The following is a 22,754-nucleotide window of genomic DNA, read 5'->3' on the forward strand; positions in this document are numbered from 1 at the left end:
AATGTTTTATTATGTTTTTACACAAGTTGAAAGGTGCCCAGAGTGGATGGGGCAACCCAGTCGAATGGGAGGGGTATAAATGGTGGAATTATTATTATTCTTCTTATTTAGGATGTCCATATTTTCATTGGAGAAATGTTGGAGGGTATGCTTCCTGCACATGCCCCAGGTGAATGAAGAAGTGTCCATCCATAATGTCATTAGGGAGGTGCGAATACACCTTCCATTGCTAGGGCAATTGTTTTCAAATGTACACACTGCGGGGTAGTGCAGAATCAATCTGCAACAAACCTTTGTTGTTGAATGAAACCAGTTTCTCAATAAGCACTTGTCTGGGGTAAGAAATATGCAATAGATCTAGATTGTGTGTGGACTATATAGAAAAAACAAGTGCTTGTTCTCCGTTGATTCTAGAATAAAATGTTGTATGTATGCAACTTTAGAGTCCTGAACGGGCAGTGATGCTTTGTTCCTTTTCCCTAAGGCTTTCTCTGTATTTCTCCATTCAGTATGTCATACCTTTCAGAGCCATACCTGTAGAATGTGATCTGCAGGATTATAAAATAATATTGTTATTAGCAGTTTGTAATAGTTATTAAAGGTAAAGGGACCCCTGACCATTAGGTCCAGTCACGGATGACTCTGGGGTTGCGGCGCTCAACTCGCTTTATGGGCCGAGGGAGCCAGCATGACTAAGCCACTTCTGGCGAACCAGAGCTGCGCACGGAAACGCCATTTACCTTCCCGCCGGAGCAGTACCTATTTATCTACTTGCACTTTGATGTGCTTTCGAACTGCTAGGTTGGCAGGAGCAGGGACCGAGCAACGGGAGCTCACCCCATTGAGAGGATTCGAACTGCCAACCTTCTGATCGGCAAGCTCTAGGCTCTGTGGTTTAACCCACAGCGCCACCCATGCCCCATGTAATAGTTATTAGCAGGGTTTAAAGAAACACAGTGACATCTCCAGGCTGTTCCTATCAAACAACTGGGGCACTTACAGGAAATGTGGTAACCATTAGGTAACTGGCAAAGTGAACAGAGTGCTGGAAAATTATCAGGGTAATTCAAATGGATGTTGACGTGCTGGGTGGTAACAAGCCCAGGGCACAAATAGTGGAATGACAGGGTGACAACAAAACCAGGGTTTATTGGAGGGAAGTTATTTGATGTTCTTTGAGGCAAATCCAAAAGATATTCCAAAAGGGCCCCTCAGTGCTAAAAGAAGCAGAGATGTAGTGCATTCATATCACATAATGATAAGTCCATCCTATGTTGCCCACAGTATATAAAGTACAACATTCTAGTGATGACGGAAAAGCTTGTAATCCAAGTAATCCAATATAGTTAGATTTAAACCCATACAATTCCACTGACCTGCAAGGAGACAATTTTCCTATCCTAATTCTGTTACTTTAAGGTGGGCCACAATAATTTCAGTGGGTGTGATCTGCTCGTCATTTTTACTAGACTGCCCATTAGGAAGCAGCTTTGATTGGTACGAATACATGTTAAAAAAGAAGAGGGTGGAAAATCATAGGTGTTCATAGAGAAATTCTCCATTGTGTGCATGGGGAGGGGATTTGAAACTATGGGAGTAGCTTGCCTAAGTCAATTTATTGACTTCATAACAGTTTATATTTGGCCCAGGCACTTCCTGATTTATTTCTGAATCGTTTAGCCACTATGTTATGGTGACTATTTTACATGTTTGTTATCTCAAAGATCACACTTATTCAATGACAGCAAGCCAAGATAGCTGTGGTGTTAAACAAGAATTTAATGCATAATCCAGAATTTTGCTGGAACATCTAAGTAGTATTACTGTTTCAGCAGATTAAAGTTACCAGTAATTGAATATAAGTGTGTTTGTAGCTATAAAACATAATCCTTCATTTCCTGGGAATGCTGATAAAAGTTGTGTAGGCTGAATTTTCCATGTGGTGGGTTTTTCATCCTTTGATCTAAATTAATATGATGGTTAAATGTTTATGTTCCCCACATTAGTAGAAACATGTGGTTGAACTACAGGTAACTTATGTGAACAGGAGCAATCCTACTAACGGAACCGGGGAGAACTGAAGGCAGAAAATCCAAAATATTCAAAGTCCTGCTGAGAGCATGGCAGCAGGATGGAAGGGAGGTCAGAGATTAGTTTTTCCTTTTCCTTTTCTTTGTTTTTCATTGGTTGGGATTCTTGTTTGTTTTCTGATTCTGCGATTTCCCTCCCATTCTTTTCAGTGTTTCAGGACTGATATATTCTCACCACCTCCACCCCATTTGAAAGATGGTGTTGGGGGAACGGGAAAGCTTTGGATTCAAGTCTTTCCATAGTCTACCCTCATCTCTCCTGGCTCACCCCTGTTTTGCTGCTACCAATATTGGAGCTCTAATACAGGATTAGCAAGTTAAAGGCTGCAGAGGTTTCTGCAGTGGCAAGTAGAGGCCTTTAGAGGTTGGATCTCCACTCTGAGGTTGGACTTCCCGCTCCACCCTTGGAGAGACATCCTACAGCCTCTAGGATGCCATCCTAGGAACTATAGAAATGTTCCCTAATAGTGGCTGTATCAGGAATTCAAATCTATTTACTATTTTCCTGAATGATTATATAAGGGTGATTTTCATATTTCACTCTTACTCTTCCTTCTGCTATTTTACTATCCTCCATTCTAACTTTTATTTTCCTCTAACTGTAACTGCTCCAAACAAATATTATTTATATTAGTTTTGTACTACGGTAATAGGACATTCATGAGTGGTAGGATTTCATTTGACATTGATAGTTAGCTCTTGTGAACTAGCATGCTGAGTAAATGTCACCAGTCACTTAAGAAGTATGAAGGATGTGTAGTCAAGAATTATTTATTGCTGTCCTACCAAGCTGATTTATAAATATTTGAAACAGAAATCCCCTTTCAGATAGCCATTTTATCATCTATTTTTGGCAGAAAAGATGGAAGATTTTGGAAGTTAGCATTACAAAGTAGAATAGCTTGGGTTACGTCTCTGCAGCCACAGTCCCGTTTTATTTCTCACCAGTTGTGTTTGGTGGCTGGAAAAAGGTGGACATGGCCTCAGTTGCTCATGCATTGGACTATTGTGGGAAAGCAAACCCGTTGGACTATTGTGGGAAAGCAAACTGTGGGTTAGAAACTATCATTTGTCCATATTGTTGCCGAAAAGATGTGTGTGGAAGCAAAGTGATCAGCTCATATTGCACCCATCCAGCGTCAATCGTACCAGTTTCAAATATGCTTACAGGCTCTACTTAAAAGTTATTGACCTTTTAAAGACTTGGGTTATCCAAAATTCTGCTTACACACAAAGAAGCCACACCACTTGGGAGCAGGCCATTAAGGAGTGCAGCAAGTTATGTATCCAACTAAAGCTGTTACAAACCTCAAAAGTTTATCAGCTAAGCTAAGGAGACAAATTTGTACCCTTGGCAGTTATATTTTAAACTATAACAGCAGTTACTTCTCAAATCAGTCTTGGGGACACATCACACATTTTGCTGCGTTTATACTAAATGTATTGATAAGATGTCTGAGTTCTACTGAACTTGCTCCCAGGTAAGTGTGTATAGTATTGTAACCGAAAGCAACTGTTCAGTAAATCCGAAATGTTTCCTAGGAAGCACATTGCATTGCACTGAGTTGAGTTTGCTTCTTAGTCACTATGTTTCAAGCTGACCTGAAAATACATAAACTTTATTTATTTATTTATTTATTTATTTCCCTCTTAATCTTAGTGATTGGAACTAGCCCCTGCAAGAAGGCACTGCAGCCATCTTGCAAAATTGATCAGGCTCGTAGTTAGACAAGTCTTCTCCACAGTGTGAAATGGTCTTGGTTGCATGTAGTTATACAAATGTGTATCTGAAAATCTTATTTTGGTACAGAGGGGTGATCACCAGTAAAGGTGGGCCTGTCAGAGTGCAAATATTGCCAGGGCAAGAGAACTACCTTGCAATCTATGCCAATGGAATCCAGTCTCAAGCACTCGCTAGATGGTCATCATCATTCTCAGTTTCCAGTAAGTGCATGTTCAAGTGTTATTATTTTGCCAAGTGAGTTTGGAAAGTATCAGCATGGAAGAAACTGGCTGGCTCATTATTATTTTTTCTGTTGGTTTGATTTTCTATTTTTAAGAGTAGCAAACCACCGTGCTGCTCCTCTTGTGTGATGTGATAAAGAATTTCAGACAAACCTAATGTACAAAATCAGCAGGCATCAAATGATGCCTTGTTGAGTCAAGGTTTTTCTTCCAGGGAGCCTCCTAAATATTTTAGGCTGCCGTGAAAAATATGTGAAGCATATGCAACTGTCAAAACATTGGCTTTTGCTTTGGCTTGAAAAAACTGATGCCAGGAATAATGTACATATTATTCCTGGACAGTTATGCAACACATAACATGAATAATTACTTCAGAACTACCAAAGCAGTAAGTTCTACTCAATAGGCCGTAGGATGTGAGAGATCTTCATAAATGCACTCATTTACATTTGGTTCCTGATCTTTATTTGAGATGCTGCACTCTGCATGGTCATTCTCAGTCTCAGGGCTTTGGGCTTATTATATTTGCTCATGGGCCATTGAAAAGATAATACTTAGTTTACAGAGTCACCAGACTGTAAACTGAGAAACTGGTGCCCTGTTTGCAGTCCAGCTATGTTTCTGATGAAACTAGAAGTTGAAATATTTTAAGTAAATTAACATTCTGTTCTTGTCAGTCACTTGTTTCTCCCTTTCTCTCTCTCTCTCTCTCTCTTTATATATATTAGTTAACATTATTGGCTTCCATCAATAATGACTTACATCAAATAATCATCAATATAAAAACAAAGTAAAAAAACATTGGGGCATGCATCATCGGTATGATAAAAAGTATTCACAGTATAGGTAACTGGGGGAAATATTCTTGTCATCTGTAGGGTTTTCCATTTTACTTTCTGTCTGCCACTGCTCTGGAGTTAGTTTACTTTAATATTACGCAATCTCATTTTAGGCTGGAGCATAGGCAGGAAGACTCTTTGCATCTAAATGCCTTAAGCTATTGTACTAGCTCCTAGGAGTCTCCTTCTCAGTGAGATCTAGTGGCTTGAGGTGTTGACTTTTTGCAGTTTCTTTTATTAGGTAAAACTGAGCATGTACAACCTGTTTTACTACAATGTAATTTGACAGCAATGCAGTAAGCTTAATTTGTTTTTCAATGTGGTAACAGGACCCCAGAGTGCTGCACTTGAAGCTGTTGGGCGGCCAATTTCAACAGCACGCCCACCCACAGGTAAGATGTTTCTTTCAAAATATGTTCTTACCGATGAGGAATGGCCAAGAAATAAACTATTTTCTATCTATTCTATTATTATCATTCATATATATATATATATATATATATATATATATATATTGTGTGTGTGTGTGTGTGAGAGAGAGAGAGAGAGAGAGAGACCCAGAAGCACAGCACGCAGGGAGATTTGTTTGTACAGAAGGATTTTATGAATTTTCCAAGACCTGCAAGAGGTGTTCAGGTAGCAAGCTCATTCCAGGCACATGGAAAAGGAAAATAGCTGTTAGCAAATACCGTATTTTTTGCTCTATAAGACGCACTTTTTCCCTCCTAAAAAGTAAGGGGAAATGTGTGTGCGTTTTATGGAGTGAATGCAGGCTGCGCAGCTAAGCCAGAAGCCAGAACAGCGAGAGTGACGGGCTGCCCTTCTCCCTCCTCGGGGAAAAGCCTACAAGCACTGCACACACGCTCCTCGCGGCTTGTGAAAGGAAGAGCAGAGCAGAGCCTGGGATGCATACAGGCTCTGCTCAGTGCTCCCTTTAAAGAATATTTTTTTTCATGCACTCCCCCTCTAAAAACTAGGTGCGTCTTATGGTGAGGTGTGTCTTATGGAGCGAAAAATACGGTAATTTGTAAATTATTATTGGCAAAATGAACATATGTTATCTTATTTACTGGTAATCCCTTTAATGTGTGTGTGCGTGTGTGTGTGTGTGTAATTTTTTTTTTTTGAGTTTTCAGCATTATACAAAACAAAAGATAAGTCCAGATAACAATCTCTGAAACTTGTTATTATAACAGTTAACAGTGAGTCTATCTCTGTCTATATCAGAGATGGGGAGCCCGTGAGCTGTTGGATGTGGTTGGACTGCAGCTCCAGCCAGCATGGCAAAGTGATTAAGGAAGTCATAGTGCAATGGTATCTGATGGGCCACAGGTTTCTTATCCCTGGCCTATATACTCCACACTCTGTGTCTGTGGTCAGCTGCGTGTTTTTTAAAATGATTAAATAATAATGGTGAAATGAATCTTCAAAGTATGTTTTGAATGTCTGTGCTGAAGGGCCTTTCATAGCTCTATTACTAAGAGTACTTACAGGTATAGAATTCATGGTGTTTCCTACCTTCTAGGTAAACGGCCCAAGAAAACAGTTGAGAAAAAATCTGGGAACAAAGGTAGGTTACCATTTCACCATGTCCGATAAAACAAATCTCTCATGTTAATTTGCCTTTAAGTTAATCTAACTATCTTGGGTGTTCACAGACTGTAAAGCGGATATTGCTTTTCTGATTGATGGAAGCTACAATATTGGGCAGCGTAGATTTAATTTGCAGAAGAACTTTGTTGGGAAAGTAGCGGTGATGCTGGGAATTGGATCTGAAGGACCGCATGTGGGAGTTGTACAAGCCAGGTACTAGAAATATGTCCTATTTGGTACATCGCTCCTTCTTAGGTGCTATAATTTATAACAATGTGATTAGCGTGGGCATGATCTAACTAAAAAAGACATTATTACAGTTATGCATTTTCTGTTATAGTTTGAATCACATTTGAACTGCCTATCAATGCCATCTGTTTCCCTACACGTTAAATATTAAATGGCACCCATGGAGTATATTAGGAGTATATTAACAAGTAAATGAAAATAAATAGTAATAGTATAGAAAGTGATGTGTTGACACCAGTCTAGTGCAGCATTGTGATTACTGTGTTTAGCCCATTAGATCATGGTGATAAACCCACACTTGTATCACTCCCTAGCATTCGGTAGCCAAAGGCACATTTTCTCTGGATGTTCTTGTGATGCTCTTGGTTATTTGTACAGCAGGTGTGGGGAACATTTGCCTCTCCAGATGCTGCTAAACTACAGCTCCCATAATCTCCAGCAGGTGTGGCCAATGGCCATGGATGATGGGAGTTGTAGTTCAGCAACACATTAAGGGTCAAATGTTCCCCACACCTCCTATATACGCTTGTAGTCATCAATAGATTTAATCTATATATAGGTATATTAGGGTTATTAGAACACAAGTGGGAAAGCATGGCTAGCATGATAAGGGACAGAATAATAGCTATTCAGGGAAGAAAAACAGATGTGCATTTGCTAAAGCCCTGCCTCACATTACGCCTCACCCCCTCCTATCTCCCTTTAAGTTTCTTTGATACAACTCACTGTTTTGTGCACCCAGAATACTTTTTTTAAGATGACGTCTGAAGTTCCCACAGTGCCAGATTAGCAGCCAGATATTAAGCACCACAAGACTGTGGATATACAGGGCATGGATACCCTCCTTACCAACAATTCCCCCAAGCTTGATACACGGTTGGTTTCATTCAGCTTCTGAATAAACTGCACTTACGTTTGAACATTGGAAACAGAGGAAATGAGAGTGACCACCCACCACAGACATGCTAAAACATGGCTGTTTCTATATTGCGACGATCCCAAGCTTTAAGGTGGTATATTTGCTATTGACAGATCAGTTACCATCACACTTCCAAAGACTGGGAGTAAAGTTAAGGACAAAAGATCAGTGGTCCAATATAATGGTTTAAAATGCAGCAAAAAGCAGCTCTGTTGGTTCTTAGGGATTGTAGGAAGCAAGGTGCCTTATACCATCAGACTATTTGCCCATCTTTCTGCCTAGCATTTCCTACTTCTGAGTGGCAGTAGCTTTTCACAATCTCAAAAAAGGGTCTTTTCCATTACATAGGAACATTGGAAGCTGCCTTATATTGAGTCAGAGCATTGGTCCACCTAGCTCACTGACAGCCAGTTTATGCTGGCTGTCAGTGGCTTTCCAGGGCTTCAGACAAAGGACATTTCCAGGGCTACTTGGAGATGCCAGAGATTAAACCTGGAAACTTCCACAAGCAAGGTGGATGCACTGCGACTGAGCTATGTCCATCTCCTATTACCGGCAACTTGGCCCTTTTTAGTTGGAGATACCAGGGATCAAAGCTGCATGCAAAACGTCTCCCACTGTAGTCCTCACCCCAATTTTAAAAACAATACTTCAGTTTCTTTGGGATCCTTACATCTGGCCTTGTGTAATGGCAAGTTTCCAACGCTGTAACTTTTTTTGGAAATCACTTCTGGGAGAAAGGGGCTATGAATCCTTTTTTCCCCCCTCTAAAATTTGAACCATCTGTGAGATTAAGTAGTGGAGATTTTATTTCTGCCACTTCCTTCCTCCCTCCCTCTGTCTCTTTTACTAAAGTATCAACTCTGCTCTGTCAATCCACATTGATCGTTACTGTGCGAATGTAATCCAAAAACAAATGATTGTTAACAATATATGTAAAAGAAAAAGGACCAAAAACATCTGGAACAATTTACACTGCTTGTTACCAAGCTGATGATGAGTTACCCCATAAACATCTAAGTCACAAAAGGATTATTCAATTATATTTGTGGGCTGCACTAGCAGCACAAACATTTCATCCAAGAGAATTAGTGTCATCTATGCTCCAAAAATGAGCAATTCTTCTGAAAACTTTAGTAGAGCCAAGAAAAGCTTTTTGTGTTGAGTGGCTGACGGTGATGGAAAAACACATAGAAGAGATTAAGGCCGGCAGAGTTTAAACTGAAAATAGCACTCCTAGATTTAGTTAAATTGTATATCTGACATGCAGCCAGTGGATATGGTCACTTTGCTTGTGGTGGGAAAAATGCAGAACAAAAAAACCCAGAACAGGTGCTTGGAAACAGTTTATTGAAGTGAGTCCAATGTGTTTTGACTGTAAATCTCTCTCTTCCGGGGCAGCTGTGAAGACATCCATTTAAACAGTAATTCACAAGTAAGCACAAAAATATCTCCCATGGCAATAAAACATGATAATCTGCATCTTATTTTATCTTCATGTTTTTACAGTTTCTTCTGAAGGACACATATCCAAATGCATTGGGCAAATGAATGTAACAGAACCTGCAGAGGGGGGAATGAAAGCTGCTTTGGAAAGAGAGGATTTAGAGCAGGGACAATTGTGGAGGTGGGGGTGGCGGTTGGCAGCGTGTACTTAAGCCTGAGCATACCTGCTTTTTTCCACTCCATCACATCACAAGAAGAGAGTAATATGACTCTCACCAGACCCTTCCGCCCCTGCAGCAACCCAGCTGCTTTTTCCTGTAAGAGGTTCTATTTACCTGTTTACAAGAGAAAACTTGTGTTTGGAAACCCAAGGGGTAAAAAAATGTATTGAAGCATTTGTGTCAGGCAGGCAGAGGGTCAAGCATTTCTCTCTCTGTTCTTCCCTCCAAATAATCATCTGCTTACCTCTGTCAACAAAATTCTCTGATCTCCTTCCAGCTCCTGCAAGGTGGGGGTTTTGGGAATCAAGCTGATCATTCAGGCTTTTTGAGAGTGGACCTTAGATATGGTTGCTTCTGTTCATAGCTATCAAGTCAAGAAGCTCATGTCCCCAAAGAAGAGATATGCTACGGGTTTTGGTTGTGGGGCAGGGGTTGCTGGAGAGCTAGACACATCAGCCGCCTTTCAAACAAGAAGAAAAGCAGATATAGGAAGAGAAGCTTAAACATGCTGACTTGGAAAAAGGCTTGCTACACAGCCTACACAACTTCCAGCAGCTCAGAACTTCGTTCTGTGCAATCAGAATGCGTTTGGTATCCAAACACACCTAAAAATGTAAAAAAGAAAGAAAACAATTATATATTTTAAATTGTATTTAAAATCTAGATAAAGTTAAATGTGTGGTACAAGTTTATAAAATAAAAAATATGGAATATACGGCTCCATTTTCACAGACCTCAGTGACATTTTCCGTAATGCTGTTGTTTGCTCAGTTGTCTTTGTTTCAATGCTTTGGAAGAAAGACAAGAAGGTCTGAGGTCTATTTACATCCACTGGTAGAGCATGCAAATGTAGAAGATTCTGACTGGGCTTAAAAGAGTTGATTTTCTTCTAACATAAATTTGCAAGGCACAGAGAAAGGAGCAGGGTGGAGATGCAGAAGATGTGCTCAGATTTCCCATTACTTCCCACTGTGCCTATAACACACATGGGACAGAGGAGAAACTAGGACAACTATTAAGCACTTTTGAGATCCTTTACAAGCAGGCCCTACATGCAGCTAGATCAGGCCTGAAGTATTTTCACAAGTGATTTTATGGTTGCCACCCGATGCATTCTTACTGTAGAGTAATTGCCATTGAACCCAATGGGATTGATTGAGTTATTAATATATGTGTTGCTTAGAAAGTGAAAGAAAACTGTACATACCTTTTAATCAATGTGTGTTTCCGCCTCTAATTTACAAACCTGGAAAATGTCATCACTGATTAAGTGATGCTTGTGGAAATTGCCAAAGATTGTTCTGAGATAGTGTGCAGTTATTTATATTTGAGGACTGCAGCTATCTTTGTTAAGGAAGCAGTGGGTCTGAATCTGACTCTATATTGGAAAAGAAACTAACAGAAACCGATGTAGTAAAATCAGTTTTGAAAAGATTCATAGATTAAATAATGCCACTCAGACTCCAAAGCATTAATTTTAGCACTGTTACATTATGACCTTGTTCTATTTGTTTGTTTGTTTGTTTGTTTGTTTGTTTTTTAAATAGTGAGCATCCAAAAACAGAATTTTACCTGAAAAACTTCACTGCATCAAAAGATGTTTTATTTGCCATAAAAGAGATAGGATTCAAAGGAGGCAATTCCAATACAGGTAAGTACAAGCCCAGGCAGGCAAAAGATAAAAAATAGTATTTTCAAATAATGAAGTACTGTATTTGAGAGGAATTCAATGTAGCGCTAAGGAGATGGCTCTGTCAGCGCATTTCTGGTTGTCTGATGGAACAATCTCCCCCCTCCTCCCATGGAATGCCCATGAGACCCCCGAACGAATTTTGGAGGGCAGGAAGAGGAGAGAGAGGAAAGGCCCATTGTGTGAGCAGAAGTCATTGTGCAAGCTCCCACTAGTAGCACCATGCAGTTGAATCTGGCCCTTTATCTAAACTAAAGCCATTCAAGCTATTTGCACTTAGAAATGCAGCCTTCTGAAATAGCAACCAAAGTGATTGACAGCCTCGAACAACATATGCTAGATGAGGGGTGAGGGACCTCAGGCCTGGGGGCCAAATGATGGGAGTCCAACAACATCTGGAGAGCCACAGGTGCCTCACCCCCGATACAGAGAATCACTACTAAATCTTTTCTGGAACTGTTTCACACTTGTATCTATAATTCCTGTGTGTGATCCCTGCAGAAAAGCATAGGGCTGGATTCAGCTAACTTGTCCCACTAGCTCAAGGACTTCCGTGAGCACAGTGGAACTTTCCCCCTCTTTTTCTCCAACCCCCCACGACCCAAATTGGTGGGGAAGGCGGGAAAGAGATCCCTCAAAATTGCTTGTGGGGTGAAGAGAGGGGAAATCATTCATTCGGTCAAACAGAAATACGTGTGCTGATGGATCGTTTGCAAAAGCACAGTGTTGATAATTTGTCATTTAAAAATAATGTATTGATAACTCTCATGCCTCTTCTGCTATGATTTGGTAATACCAAAACATTTGTGACCCACCCCTGTCATCAAATTTCCTTTAAAAAAAAAAATTCACACTGTCTTTGATATATGGCTCTTAAAACTGAACACAGGTTGCAGTGGCCCTTTGTCTGAAAAGGGCTAGCCCGCCCCCCCCCCCCAGCATGTAGGATGGCTGCCTTACTGCCACATTGCTTGAAATTAGGTTTTACAGATTCTACAGCACAACTAGGAACGCTCTGATAATTTATGGTATGTCTCAATTATGCATCTTAAAGAACTATTTCTATTTACTGTTCTTAAGTTCCTGGTCTGTGAAGTCTATGTTTTAGACATCTAAACAGAATGAGTTGTCCTTTCAAAAGTAGCAAAAATTGACAATCTAAATCATTTTTCTTTTCTCTCCCCCTCCTGCTGCCTTATCAGGAAAAGCATTGAAACACACAGCACAAAGATTCTTTACTGCTGAAAATGGGGTACGCAAAGGCATTCCTAAAGTCATCGTGGTTTTCATAGATGGCTGGCCATCAGACAATCTGGAAGAAGCTGGAATAGTGGCCAGAGAATTTGGTATTAATGTATTCATTGTGTCCATTGCAAAGCCCACGCCTGAAGAGCTTGGGATGGTTCAAGACATTGGCTTTGTTGAGAAGGTGAGAAAAGGACTTCCTAAATTTCCCGCCTCTGGGTGGGGCTTCAGTAGATTTTGGACAAGATCCCCAACTGAAAAATTGACAGGTTGTAATCTACGCTTTTGCTAAGGTAGTGTTATAAAAGGAAGGCAATGTCAACTAAAAGCTCTTGAGAGTTGAGAAATTTAGGGTAAAGTTCAGGAGATGGTGCAGCTGTGCTCTAGAAATAACCATTAGTCATCACTCATGCTACAGGGATCGTATACATAAGAAACATTCTACACAGCAATCTCAGTAACAATAGGTAAGCTTGCTAGGGGAAGGAAAGCATTTTCCCAACTAGTAAATATTTTGGGCTATATCCAACTCAGAGTAGACTCATTGAAATGGATGAGCCTAAGCTAGTTATGCCTATTAATTTGAATGACTTTGCTCTAAGTAGAATTTAAATTGGATACAGCCTTGATTTTGCTTGCCGGTGTAGCATCACTAGGTTGGGCATACTTGTGTCTCTAGTGAATGAAGGCAGGAGTAGCTTTTATAGGAAATAGTCTGGTCCCTCTTCAGTTTTTTGCCTCAATATCACATTCTCCTTTGGCTTCTCTTACTCTTTCATCTTGGCTTAGCAATTTTATTCTTCTGTTATTCCACTCTTTTTACTGTTCTTTCTCAGCATAAATACACACACACACGCACACAATGATTAGAATCCATGGACTCGCTTTTGAGAGGGGGACAAGAGCAGCTCGCCCAGGCCGCCAGGGTTTGCTGCTCATCTACAATTGTTTTCTTTCCTTGTTGGGGCAAAGCAGTGGACGCTTCCCCCGCCACAACCAGTCTAGGGAGCATTGGATGGTCCTCCATAATGGTGATCACAGTACACTGAGATCTACCACCCCACAGGCTTTAATCAGCCCTTACGAAGACAGCATCAGCTGGGGTGGATTCTTGGAGACAAGTCCGGTCAGCACTAGTAAAGGTACTGACCATTCCCTCCCCACAATCTGCATTTACCAGGCAATGTGGAGGGGCTTTCTTAAATGGGCTGGGCACAAGCAAGGTTCAGTGGAAACCACATCCATCCCTGACTTATTAGTATTCCTACAGGAAGGTCCTTGACAAAGGTTCAAACCTAATATCAAAAAAACCCCCAAGCAGTGGCCATTTCTTCTACTCTGGCATGGCTGGATAGCCCTGCTCTGACCACTCACCCACTAGCAAACCACTTCCTCCGTTATACTCCAGTTGTCCATCATTTTCCTTTCTGGGATCTTCACACGGTGTTCTCAGCTCTCCAATGTCCAACTTTTGAGCCACTGAAACAAGTACTGTTGAAGATTCTCTCTTTTAAAGTCCTGTTCCTGGTGGCCATCACCTCAGCCCAGAGAATCTCTGAGATCAATGTCCTGTCGGTGACAATGTTAGAAATATGTAGAGCAGCAACCTGAATGTCCCTGAGCACATTCACCAGGCACCTTTGCCTCCTCTGAAATGGCATTTGGCAGGGGGCGGGCGGCAGCAGGCTCTCCCATACAGTTGGGATCCACCCTAGCTGGGTAAGCTTTTGTACATCCCAACCCAGTGATGCTACACTGACAAACAGAATAGTACCATAGTACCTACCTGAAGGGTAGATTTGCTTGTTCAGTGTAGCAACACTGGGGCCACACCCTGCAACACCTTTTCCCATCTCTGTTTGCACACTTGGCTTTCAGGTAATGGTTTGTTGTTGGAAATAGGTTAACAATATCCTGAGCTTCAGTTCCCCACTGTTCATGCTCAGTGAGTATGCCGAACTGAAGAGGGGACAGACTATTTTTTGTAAAAGCTCCTCCTCAGTGATACAACACTGGGCAAGCAAATCTACCTTTCAGGTAGGTACAATGGTTATTTCTGCTGAAGTATAGGAAAATATGCCCTTTTTAAAATAGACAGTCTCAAGGGAACATATAAGCACCGTGCATCAAAAACAAACATTTAATGCAGTACCTCCCCCCACCAAAAGAATACGTCGAAAGGGTGTAGATAAGTAGCTAACATCCATTTATTCAGTAGAAGAGCCAAAATCCATAGCTTTTCTGTTTTGTTTTTTAAACAGGCTGTTTGTCAAAATAATGGCTTCTTCTCCTACAACATACCTACTTGGTTTGGTACTACAAAATATGTGAAGCCACTTGTTCAAAAACTCTGTGCTCATGAACAAATGTTGTGCAGCAAGACATGCTACAACTCAGTCAACATAGCTTTCCTGATAGATGGCTCCAGCAGCGTTGGAGATAGCAACTTCCGCCTCATGCTTGAATTTATCAGCAATGTTGCCAAATCATTTGAGATCACAGATATTGGTGCCAAAATTGCAGCAGTTCAGTTCACCTACGACCAGCGCACTGAGTTCAGCTTTACAGACTACGTCACAAAAGAGAGGGTTCTTTCTGCCGTCCGAGGAATCCGTTACATGAGTGGTGGCACAGCTACTGGAGAGGCCATTACCTATACAACCAGAAATGTTTTTGGACCTGTGAGAGATGGGGCCAACAAAAATTTCCTGGTGATTTTGACTGATGGCCAGTCTTATGATGATGTCCGAGGACCCGCTGTTTCTGCTCACAAAGCAGGTAAAATGATTGTCCCTGTCTGTGCTCATACATGTTACGTCTGGTGTGGTGAGTGTGGCTGCTTTTGAAGCTAATGATCTGAACAGCTGTGAAAGATAATTCATAGTTGTTCATTGCTATGTGTATTAGAACTCATTAGGTGGTGTCTGACTAGGTCATACTTGGTGGACTGAAGCTGCCTTGATTAACAACTCTACAGATGTCAGTGGGTCTACTCCGACTATGATTTAGTCAGACACCATCCATTACCAACCTGAAGGAGCGTCTCCACCCCCATCGTTCTGCCCGGACACTGAGGTCCAGCGCCGAGGGCCTTCTGGCGGTTCCCTCATTGAGAGAAGCAAAGCTACAGGGAACCAGGCAGAGGGCCTTCTCGGTAGTGGCGCCTGCCCTGTGGAACGCCCTCCCATCAGATGTCAAAGCGATAAATAACTACCTGACATTCAGAAGACATCTTAAGGCAGCTCTGTTCAGGGAAGTTTTTAATCTGTGATATTTTAGTGTATTTTTGGTTCCTATGGAAGCCGCCCAGAGTGGCTGGGGAAACCCAGCCAGATGGGCGGGGTACAAATAAATTATTATTATTATTATTATTATTATTATTATTTTATATTACTTTGGGATACCCATCCTGGGTTTAACAGAGATTCCCACTATGTTCTGGACCAACTTGCTTCATTACATGTTGTGACACAACAGTCATAAGGGGTTGTATCCAAAGCAGCACTAAGTCATGGTCCCGTTGGCAGATTTCTGCTTGCACAATGGAACTTTTGCCCTCTCCTCCTCCTGTGCTCCCTAAGTATGTTCTCGGTGTCCCTCAACCCTCGAGAGCAGATATGGGGAAGGTGTGGGGCACATGCAGGGGCAGGAGAATGAGCAAAGACTCAGTGTACAAGCAGAAATCTTTGCACTAAAGGGACATGTTGTTTGGATACTACCCATAGACTAATCAAGAACCCGAAATACATATTGTGTGTGCTATGGGATCATTCTGCAAGCCATCTTACAAAACCAATCTCTGTATTCCTGTGAAATTGAAGCAGCACTAACACGCAGCAATGGGCAGGTCCTGTAACCTCTTTATAGCTACTAAATAGGATAATGACACAGGCCTCACTTTTTAATTTTTATTTAAGGAAGACTCAATAAACCATTGCCATGTCTGCTTGAGGCTTAAACCAGCCTTTCTTTTTTGCAGGTATTACCACCTTCTCCATTGGCATTGCTTGGGCACCACTGGAAGACTTAAAAGATATGGCATCTGAACCAAGGGAGACACACACCTTTTTCACAAGAGAGTTTATGGGACTGGAGCAGCTTGTTCCTGATGTTGTTAGAGGCATTTGCAGAGATTTCTTGGACTCCAAACAGTAAATGGAAGGCTGCAGGAGGTGACTCTAAATCACGTCAGGAATGCCAAGGAGGTCTCTCTAGGGTATAGATGTTCTGTTATTCTAGCACACAAAGGGCTACTCTTCTGCTTTCTTTAGGCAGATCTTGTACGGAAGTCAGTGGAAGTTTTGTTTGAATAAACAGTAAGCGGAGAAGTTAGCCCAAAGCTGCCATTACATATGTATATTTAATATTTCTCAGTTAAAGTTTAAAGTGATGCAGATCTTATAGTTAAGGTTACTTGATATTCATGTTATGTATATAGAGAAAATACACAGCTGCTCCTGGCATTAAATGCTGAATATAATCTCAGATACATTCTATCAAGTGTAAAAAAGATTGCTTTAGAATACTATCAACTGTGGTGAAAGGAATATTTTGCTGAGTACATAGCTATCAGCGCTACATTTGCATAGCACAGACTAGTGCTTAGAACGTCTTGTATGCATCCTGATAGACAGTTCATGTACAGCAATTAGTTTCTTAAAAAACTATTTGACTACTCCAAAGCACAAATAAAAGCTGTTTAAAATCTGGCTAAGTTTGGATTTAAAACAAAACAAAAACAACATATACACACAAACCTTGGTCATGTGCATCTCCAAAGATTTGGTACTGTATGAATAATTACTTGCTTAAAAAAAATAAAAAGCATTGAGTTCTCACTTCCTTAATTGCCTGGAATGCAATGAAAGTATTAAGAAGAAGAAAAATGTTTTAAGGGGCAACTTTCAGCTTTTATCTGAATTAATTCAATTGTTGTCAGTGGGACTGAATTCATTTAAATCCAGTTATACCAGATTAAAAGACCCATGAATTGGGCTGTAAACTGCCTACCCACCATCAACTGCAGAACCCTTTGCCCCGCAACAAGTTGTTTTGTTTGTAAACATTATAAGCAATTATGAAAGGTACAGAAGGGATCATATTTAACTGGCTTTTAGTCATAATTTATGATTGTCAATATATTACATAAATATAAGTGGCAACAATGCCTAGTATTTTTCTACTTTATTACCTAGGTATTTCAACACAGGTGTTGTTGTTTTTAGTATGTGGGAGGGGAAAATATGCACTTTTCTCAGATTACTGTTTTATTCCCAGCTTTAAAACTGTTTGCTATGGAAAATACACATACCTTACATGACAGCTGTTCTCCACACTATGGTTTGTTTGTTTTTTTATAAGACTCCCAATAGTATGCTATAATTCAATAAAGCAATAACAAAGAATGCAGCTGTTTGTATCATTAACTGTGGAATTATCACAAGAAAACAAAAATAATTATTGTATACTGTTTGGGGAGATGATGAATTGTAGCTAGTGGTATAATGTAAGGCAAGGGTATGTCATCAATCTCAACCTACCCCATGGTAACTGTTTGCAGAGGGTACGGTGGTGGAATCGTGTGCTGCGTCTGAATGGTTCAGGTGATGAGGTGAGAGCAGGCATGAGCCTTGCTTCTAAAACTGAACTCCTTTGTCAGGAGGGTCACCTTTATATTATTTCAGATAAAATAATGCCACTTACATCTTATATGTTGAAGCAACCTACTTTCCTACTGCTAACGTCTCGTTTTTAAATATTCCCTTATTCACCAATTAGTAGACAAGGGCTGCCTTCAGCTATAGGACAAATGTACCAGAAGTCTTCCAATTTAAAAGCCAAACAAATATATTGGGTGAAATCCAGCATTGTGTGAGTGAAATTCCATTTGCACAATGGGGCTTCTTCTTCCTGTCCTCCTGTAAAGTCCCCTAACTGCTTGGGTACATGGAAGGCTGCAGGAGAGGATGCCCATTGCGTGAGCAGAAGTACATCCAAACAGCATTGGCTGCCCCCATTAATTTTGTTGAAACTTATTTATGACATCAGATAGGTTTATTAGTGAGTTAGATGTTAAATACGTGAATATTTGCTTTAAGGGTTACTTTAAAGAGGAATAAATTTCCTTGCACTCATTCTCTTCCTTTTTGGAAGCCAATAGCCAGTTGCTGTTATCTTCTCCCCACTTAATACATTCACTTTACAGAGGACTTGATCCAAAGTCTTCATCTCGTCAGGAATTCACTGCTACTTATAGACACCTGACAGTCTGCCTTCAGCTCTTCTAGAGGACTGCTGCTGAAGTCTTCCTCTTCCTACAGACCAACTCAGCTTCTGTCTCAGCCCTGGTGTCTTCACTTCCTCCTGACAGCCACTGCCTGCTGCCACAAACCAATGAGTTGAAATAGAGTGTCCACTTTAGGACCTATCACAGCCTAACTTTTTTATTCCATGTTTGTATATAAAAGCAGATCTCGAATGTTCACTGACACAATAGAAAACCTCACATGGTATAGTCACCTATTTAGTAACTTTACATTTTTCTTGGCAGACTGATACCTATATATTGTATATTATTACTTCTAAATGACACCTGGGGGATGAAACCTGCCAACCTCATTTAGTTAACTATTCACAAACGGAGCAGTTTTCACATATTAATACTATGCACATGTAACTTTTACTGTTTCTCCACACTGCAAGTTTGTAAAAGCTCAGCCTGTGGCATTTGAGGCAGAATTCATCTTCCAAACCATCTCAGCTTTTTAAAAGCAAGTTTCCATAGTTGTGAACATATGTAATTGAAATCTGAGAAGGCAGAGGAGGTGCAAGAATAGGATTTCTTAGTGCTTGGCAGCGGTCCCTGTAGGTCATCCTCGTTCCCCACGTTTAGCAAAACCAAAAATAAACAAAAAAGAAATAGTGCACACTGGTTCAATTTGCACAGCTCAGAGACTTTAGCTCTTCTTAGTGCAGAAGTGTACTTCTTAGTGCAAATCACACACAACTCAGCCAACCATCTTATTAGATTCCACAAAAGAGAAAAACCCAAGGAAGCAAATGACACTCTTAAAAAGCATTTTAGCAGTTGAGGAAAGTTCCAAGCCTCTAAACGGTTTGTGAGAACAGAAGGTACAGTATCAAACTTTATTTCGGTCACAGACCAGCATAAGATAAAAAATACAGATAAACTGAACACACGAGACTTAAAACAGGTAAGGGATAAAAAGTAGTAATTAAAAGGTGATTTTATTGTACATACTTAAAAAGACAGAAACAAGGACAAATGGTTAAAAGTGACTGAGGGAGTGTGAAGGAGGACAGGTCTTGCATTTTGGGCCTAGTTTGTAGCACAAACCATCCTTTGACGAATATCCACCATGGCAGCACAGAATCTAGCAACTGAGTATGTAACGTCTGGGATTTCATCTTGAAGTAGCAGAGAGGTATAAAGTTGTTCTGTGCAACCTGAGAATTTTTGTAGTATAGGCAAGATGAACCTGGCTTGTATAGCATTGGCAGTGAGAAGCATTGGACTATGGAGCTACAACTAAAACTAAGCTGGAAATGCTTTATGAACAGTTTGCCCATGTTCAGTTTAGTAAAACATTATGTCTGAGGATTGGGGAGAATCTATGGGAAAGTCATACCAGTGCTCCATGGCTCTATTTCCTCCACTGGAACCTTAGCTGCTGCTGAGCCATAAGACCAACATTAAAGAGGCCACAGCTGTCCACAGAAACAATTCAGGGGTAGGAAGGTCTATAGTGTGTAACCAGAGATTGTTCAACTTGACTATTTGCAGTCTTTCTACAACTGAGCCCCGCACATCATTATGTGGTACTGAAGAGAAGCAACAAGAAACAATGGTGGACTGTGCCTGTTGGTGATCTTCTGTATTGTATGGAATTAAGCATTTCAGAACTAACTTCTAACAAATACTAGGACGATACATATATAAACTTAATATGTGTATGCATTTGTGTGTCTTCAACAGGAAGGATAGTGGTATCTACGTTCCCCATTTTTAATACAATTTCAAAGAAAAGCAGTTTGTTTGGCAATGTTTATTAAAGAGTCACATTTCATTTAAGCCTTAGAATGCAGCACTCCGGAAAAGCTGCCAGGAACAATGTTTGACTTAAGAAAAGGCAATTATGAAACTAATTCCAATATAATTAATTCCAATATAATAAAATAAAAACCACTCTTGCTATTAGTTAATGCTTTAAATTGGTGGAAAAAACCAAGAGTGCAAATCAGCAGAAGAGTTTTCAAAAACCTCTACACACAGACACATTTTGAAACCACACTTTGAGCTCCATGGTCAAAGGTGGGGTTTCCTTTTTTATTTACAGTATAAATTTATTTTTATTTTTTTAATAATTTTTATTAACTGGCCAATCACATCAAATTAAATCATATCACATAAATTCCAAATTACATAGCCGAATTTTAATTTTGTTGGGGGGATCCATATTTCAAGATCCGAAGGGGAATTCTGATCATCTTCTTGCTGCTGAGTTAATGTCCAAATCAGTCCAAACAGAGTTCATAATTCTATCCCATCTTATCTTGTTGTTTCCACATCACATCTTGTTCATATATTTTCTCTTTTTTCTTTATGATCTCTTCTGATAGTCTCCTTAAGCCGATAAACACCAATAGTAATAATAGTCTTGTGTGAATTTTCCGTTCTTCCAATCCTCAAATCGAGATGGTTTCCATATATCATCTCCTTCATAGATAACATCACTCTTTCCATCATAGTCTCGTAAAACTGTCGCTCTTAAGTCCCACTGAGGAGTTTAACCCACAATATATAAACAGCTCTATTTCTCTCTTTCTCCTCCCAGACTCAAGACCTCCGACAGAGCTTCCCAATATGGCGACGGCATTTTTAACAGCGTCATTTCAAAGCTCTTACACATTCCATGCTCTTCTTTAAACGTGCTTTGGTTTGAAAGTTTATCTCCACACAGCCTTAAATCCACAGCTTAAGTCCTTAAAATGACATTTCTGACTCGTGCGGGGAGGGGATTCTTGTTTAATCACATAAGAAGGGAAAGTTTTTTCCCCTCCCCCATCAGTCATTTGCCGTACCTTGTCTTGCCGTGTCTTCTCGTGTTTTATTCTTATCTTGTTTTGTCAGAGATCTCTTCTGTTAGCAGTCTTTACTCCCCCTTCTTTCTTGAAATATGTGCATTCCTTTCATCCAAATTGTTTCTTTTGAAGTTCTTGCAGCTAGTGGCGTGAATCAGGGACGGCGTCCAGGAGTGCCGAAATCCCACAGGAGGGCTTTGTGCCTAGTGCCCCCATCCCCACAAATTCGGGGGTGGTATAGGGCACAGCAGGCAAGGGTCGTCCCCCCCACAATCCTGGCGGGGTTAAGGAGGCTAATTACCCCCATCATAGCCTCCAAATTACCTCGTGTGGGTCGGAGAGATGTTATTGTCAGCAATCTTCCAATGCGCCCCCTAGTGGCCCCTTATTTACAGTATAAATTTAATGCATCAGGATTGCAAACAATGGTGCTGCTTTTTCTCTAATCTGGTTCTATGCAATAGATGCTTACATTACTTTGTCAAGGGTACATTACCATCTTGTTTTGCTCCAGTTCAATCTGAGAAATACATTCTCTCTGCTAATCTAATTGTAAAACATGGAAACACAAGATACCACCCATTATAAGAACATTTTCCAATGATGTGCTTAGCAACTAATTCAAGAAACATGTTGCCACCCATTCTTAGTTTGTATTGTGCCGATTTTCTCTTTAAAGAATGGGTCCATTTGTAGAAGCAATTTATGGAAGAAAGACATGTTACAAGGTTAAATGAATGGCACACAAAGGTTCTATGAACTGCTTTGCCATGAACAGTTACAGAAACAATCATCTTATGATTATAATTTTTGGGGCGGAATAGGCATGGAAAAACCACTCAAAATCTGTGTTTTAAGAATCTAGTCTGTCATTAAATGGAAAGTTTTACACTCAAAAGTGTGCTACTTAGTATCATCTACCTTTTAGAGTAAAGGCACAATGATTTCATTAATTGTAGATGATAAAGAATAAACACAAGATTGCTTTAAGATTGTAAAATCAAATATCTAAAACTGTAATCCTAGTCGTCTGCCTCAGTGAACTCAGTGGGGCTTACTTCTGAGCAGGCATGTGAAGAATTGAACCGATTTGCTTTCAAATTTGACTCTAATGCCATTGCTTGACAATATTCTCATTTAAAAAAATACAAGCTGCCCTGCCATTGTGTTTCCCATTTTTAAAATACAAATCACTATTTGTTCTTGAAACTGGTTCTTATAAGGGAGTGGCACAGTTGAAACTGTTGATAAATATTACAAGTCTTTAAAGCAATGCAGTTTATTAAAATGTGCAAAGCGATAGTTTTGTTAAAATTTAAACCTTCCTTTCCTAATTACTTGGAGAATAAAACGACACTTAAAACTCTGCAACACAAAATATACCCAACAGTAACA

General features: G+C 40.2%; 1 protein-coding gene across 2 annotated transcripts in view; it reads left to right on the forward strand.

Moving 5' to 3' along the window:
- COCH (cochlin) overlaps positions 1-17,659 on the forward strand; it is a 33,798-nt gene extending 16,139 nt beyond the window's left edge. For both annotated transcript variants that reach the window (XM_083615332.1, XM_083615333.1), the window contains 8 exons: positions 3,901-4,034; positions 5,224-5,286; positions 6,420-6,464; positions 6,553-6,700; positions 10,870-10,973; positions 12,215-12,441; positions 14,519-15,035; positions 16,237-17,659. In XM_083615332.1, the coding sequence (XP_083471458.1) occupies positions 3,901-4,034; positions 5,224-5,286; positions 6,420-6,464; positions 6,553-6,700; positions 10,870-10,973; positions 12,215-12,441; positions 14,519-15,035; positions 16,237-16,412 (1,414 nt within the window). In that variant the 3' untranslated portion in view covers positions 16,413-17,659. The remainder of the gene's footprint in view (positions 1-3,900; positions 4,035-5,223; positions 5,287-6,419; positions 6,465-6,552; positions 6,701-10,869; positions 10,974-12,214; positions 12,442-14,518; positions 15,036-16,236) is intronic.
- Positions 17,660-22,754: the final 5,095 nt, after the last annotated feature.

This window comes from Podarcis filfolensis, assembly GCF_964270895.1.
Source record: "Podarcis filfolensis genome assembly, chromosome: 1".
In the NCBI taxonomy this organism is placed as follows: domain Eukaryota; kingdom Metazoa; phylum Chordata; class Lepidosauria; order Squamata; family Lacertidae; genus Podarcis; species Podarcis filfolensis.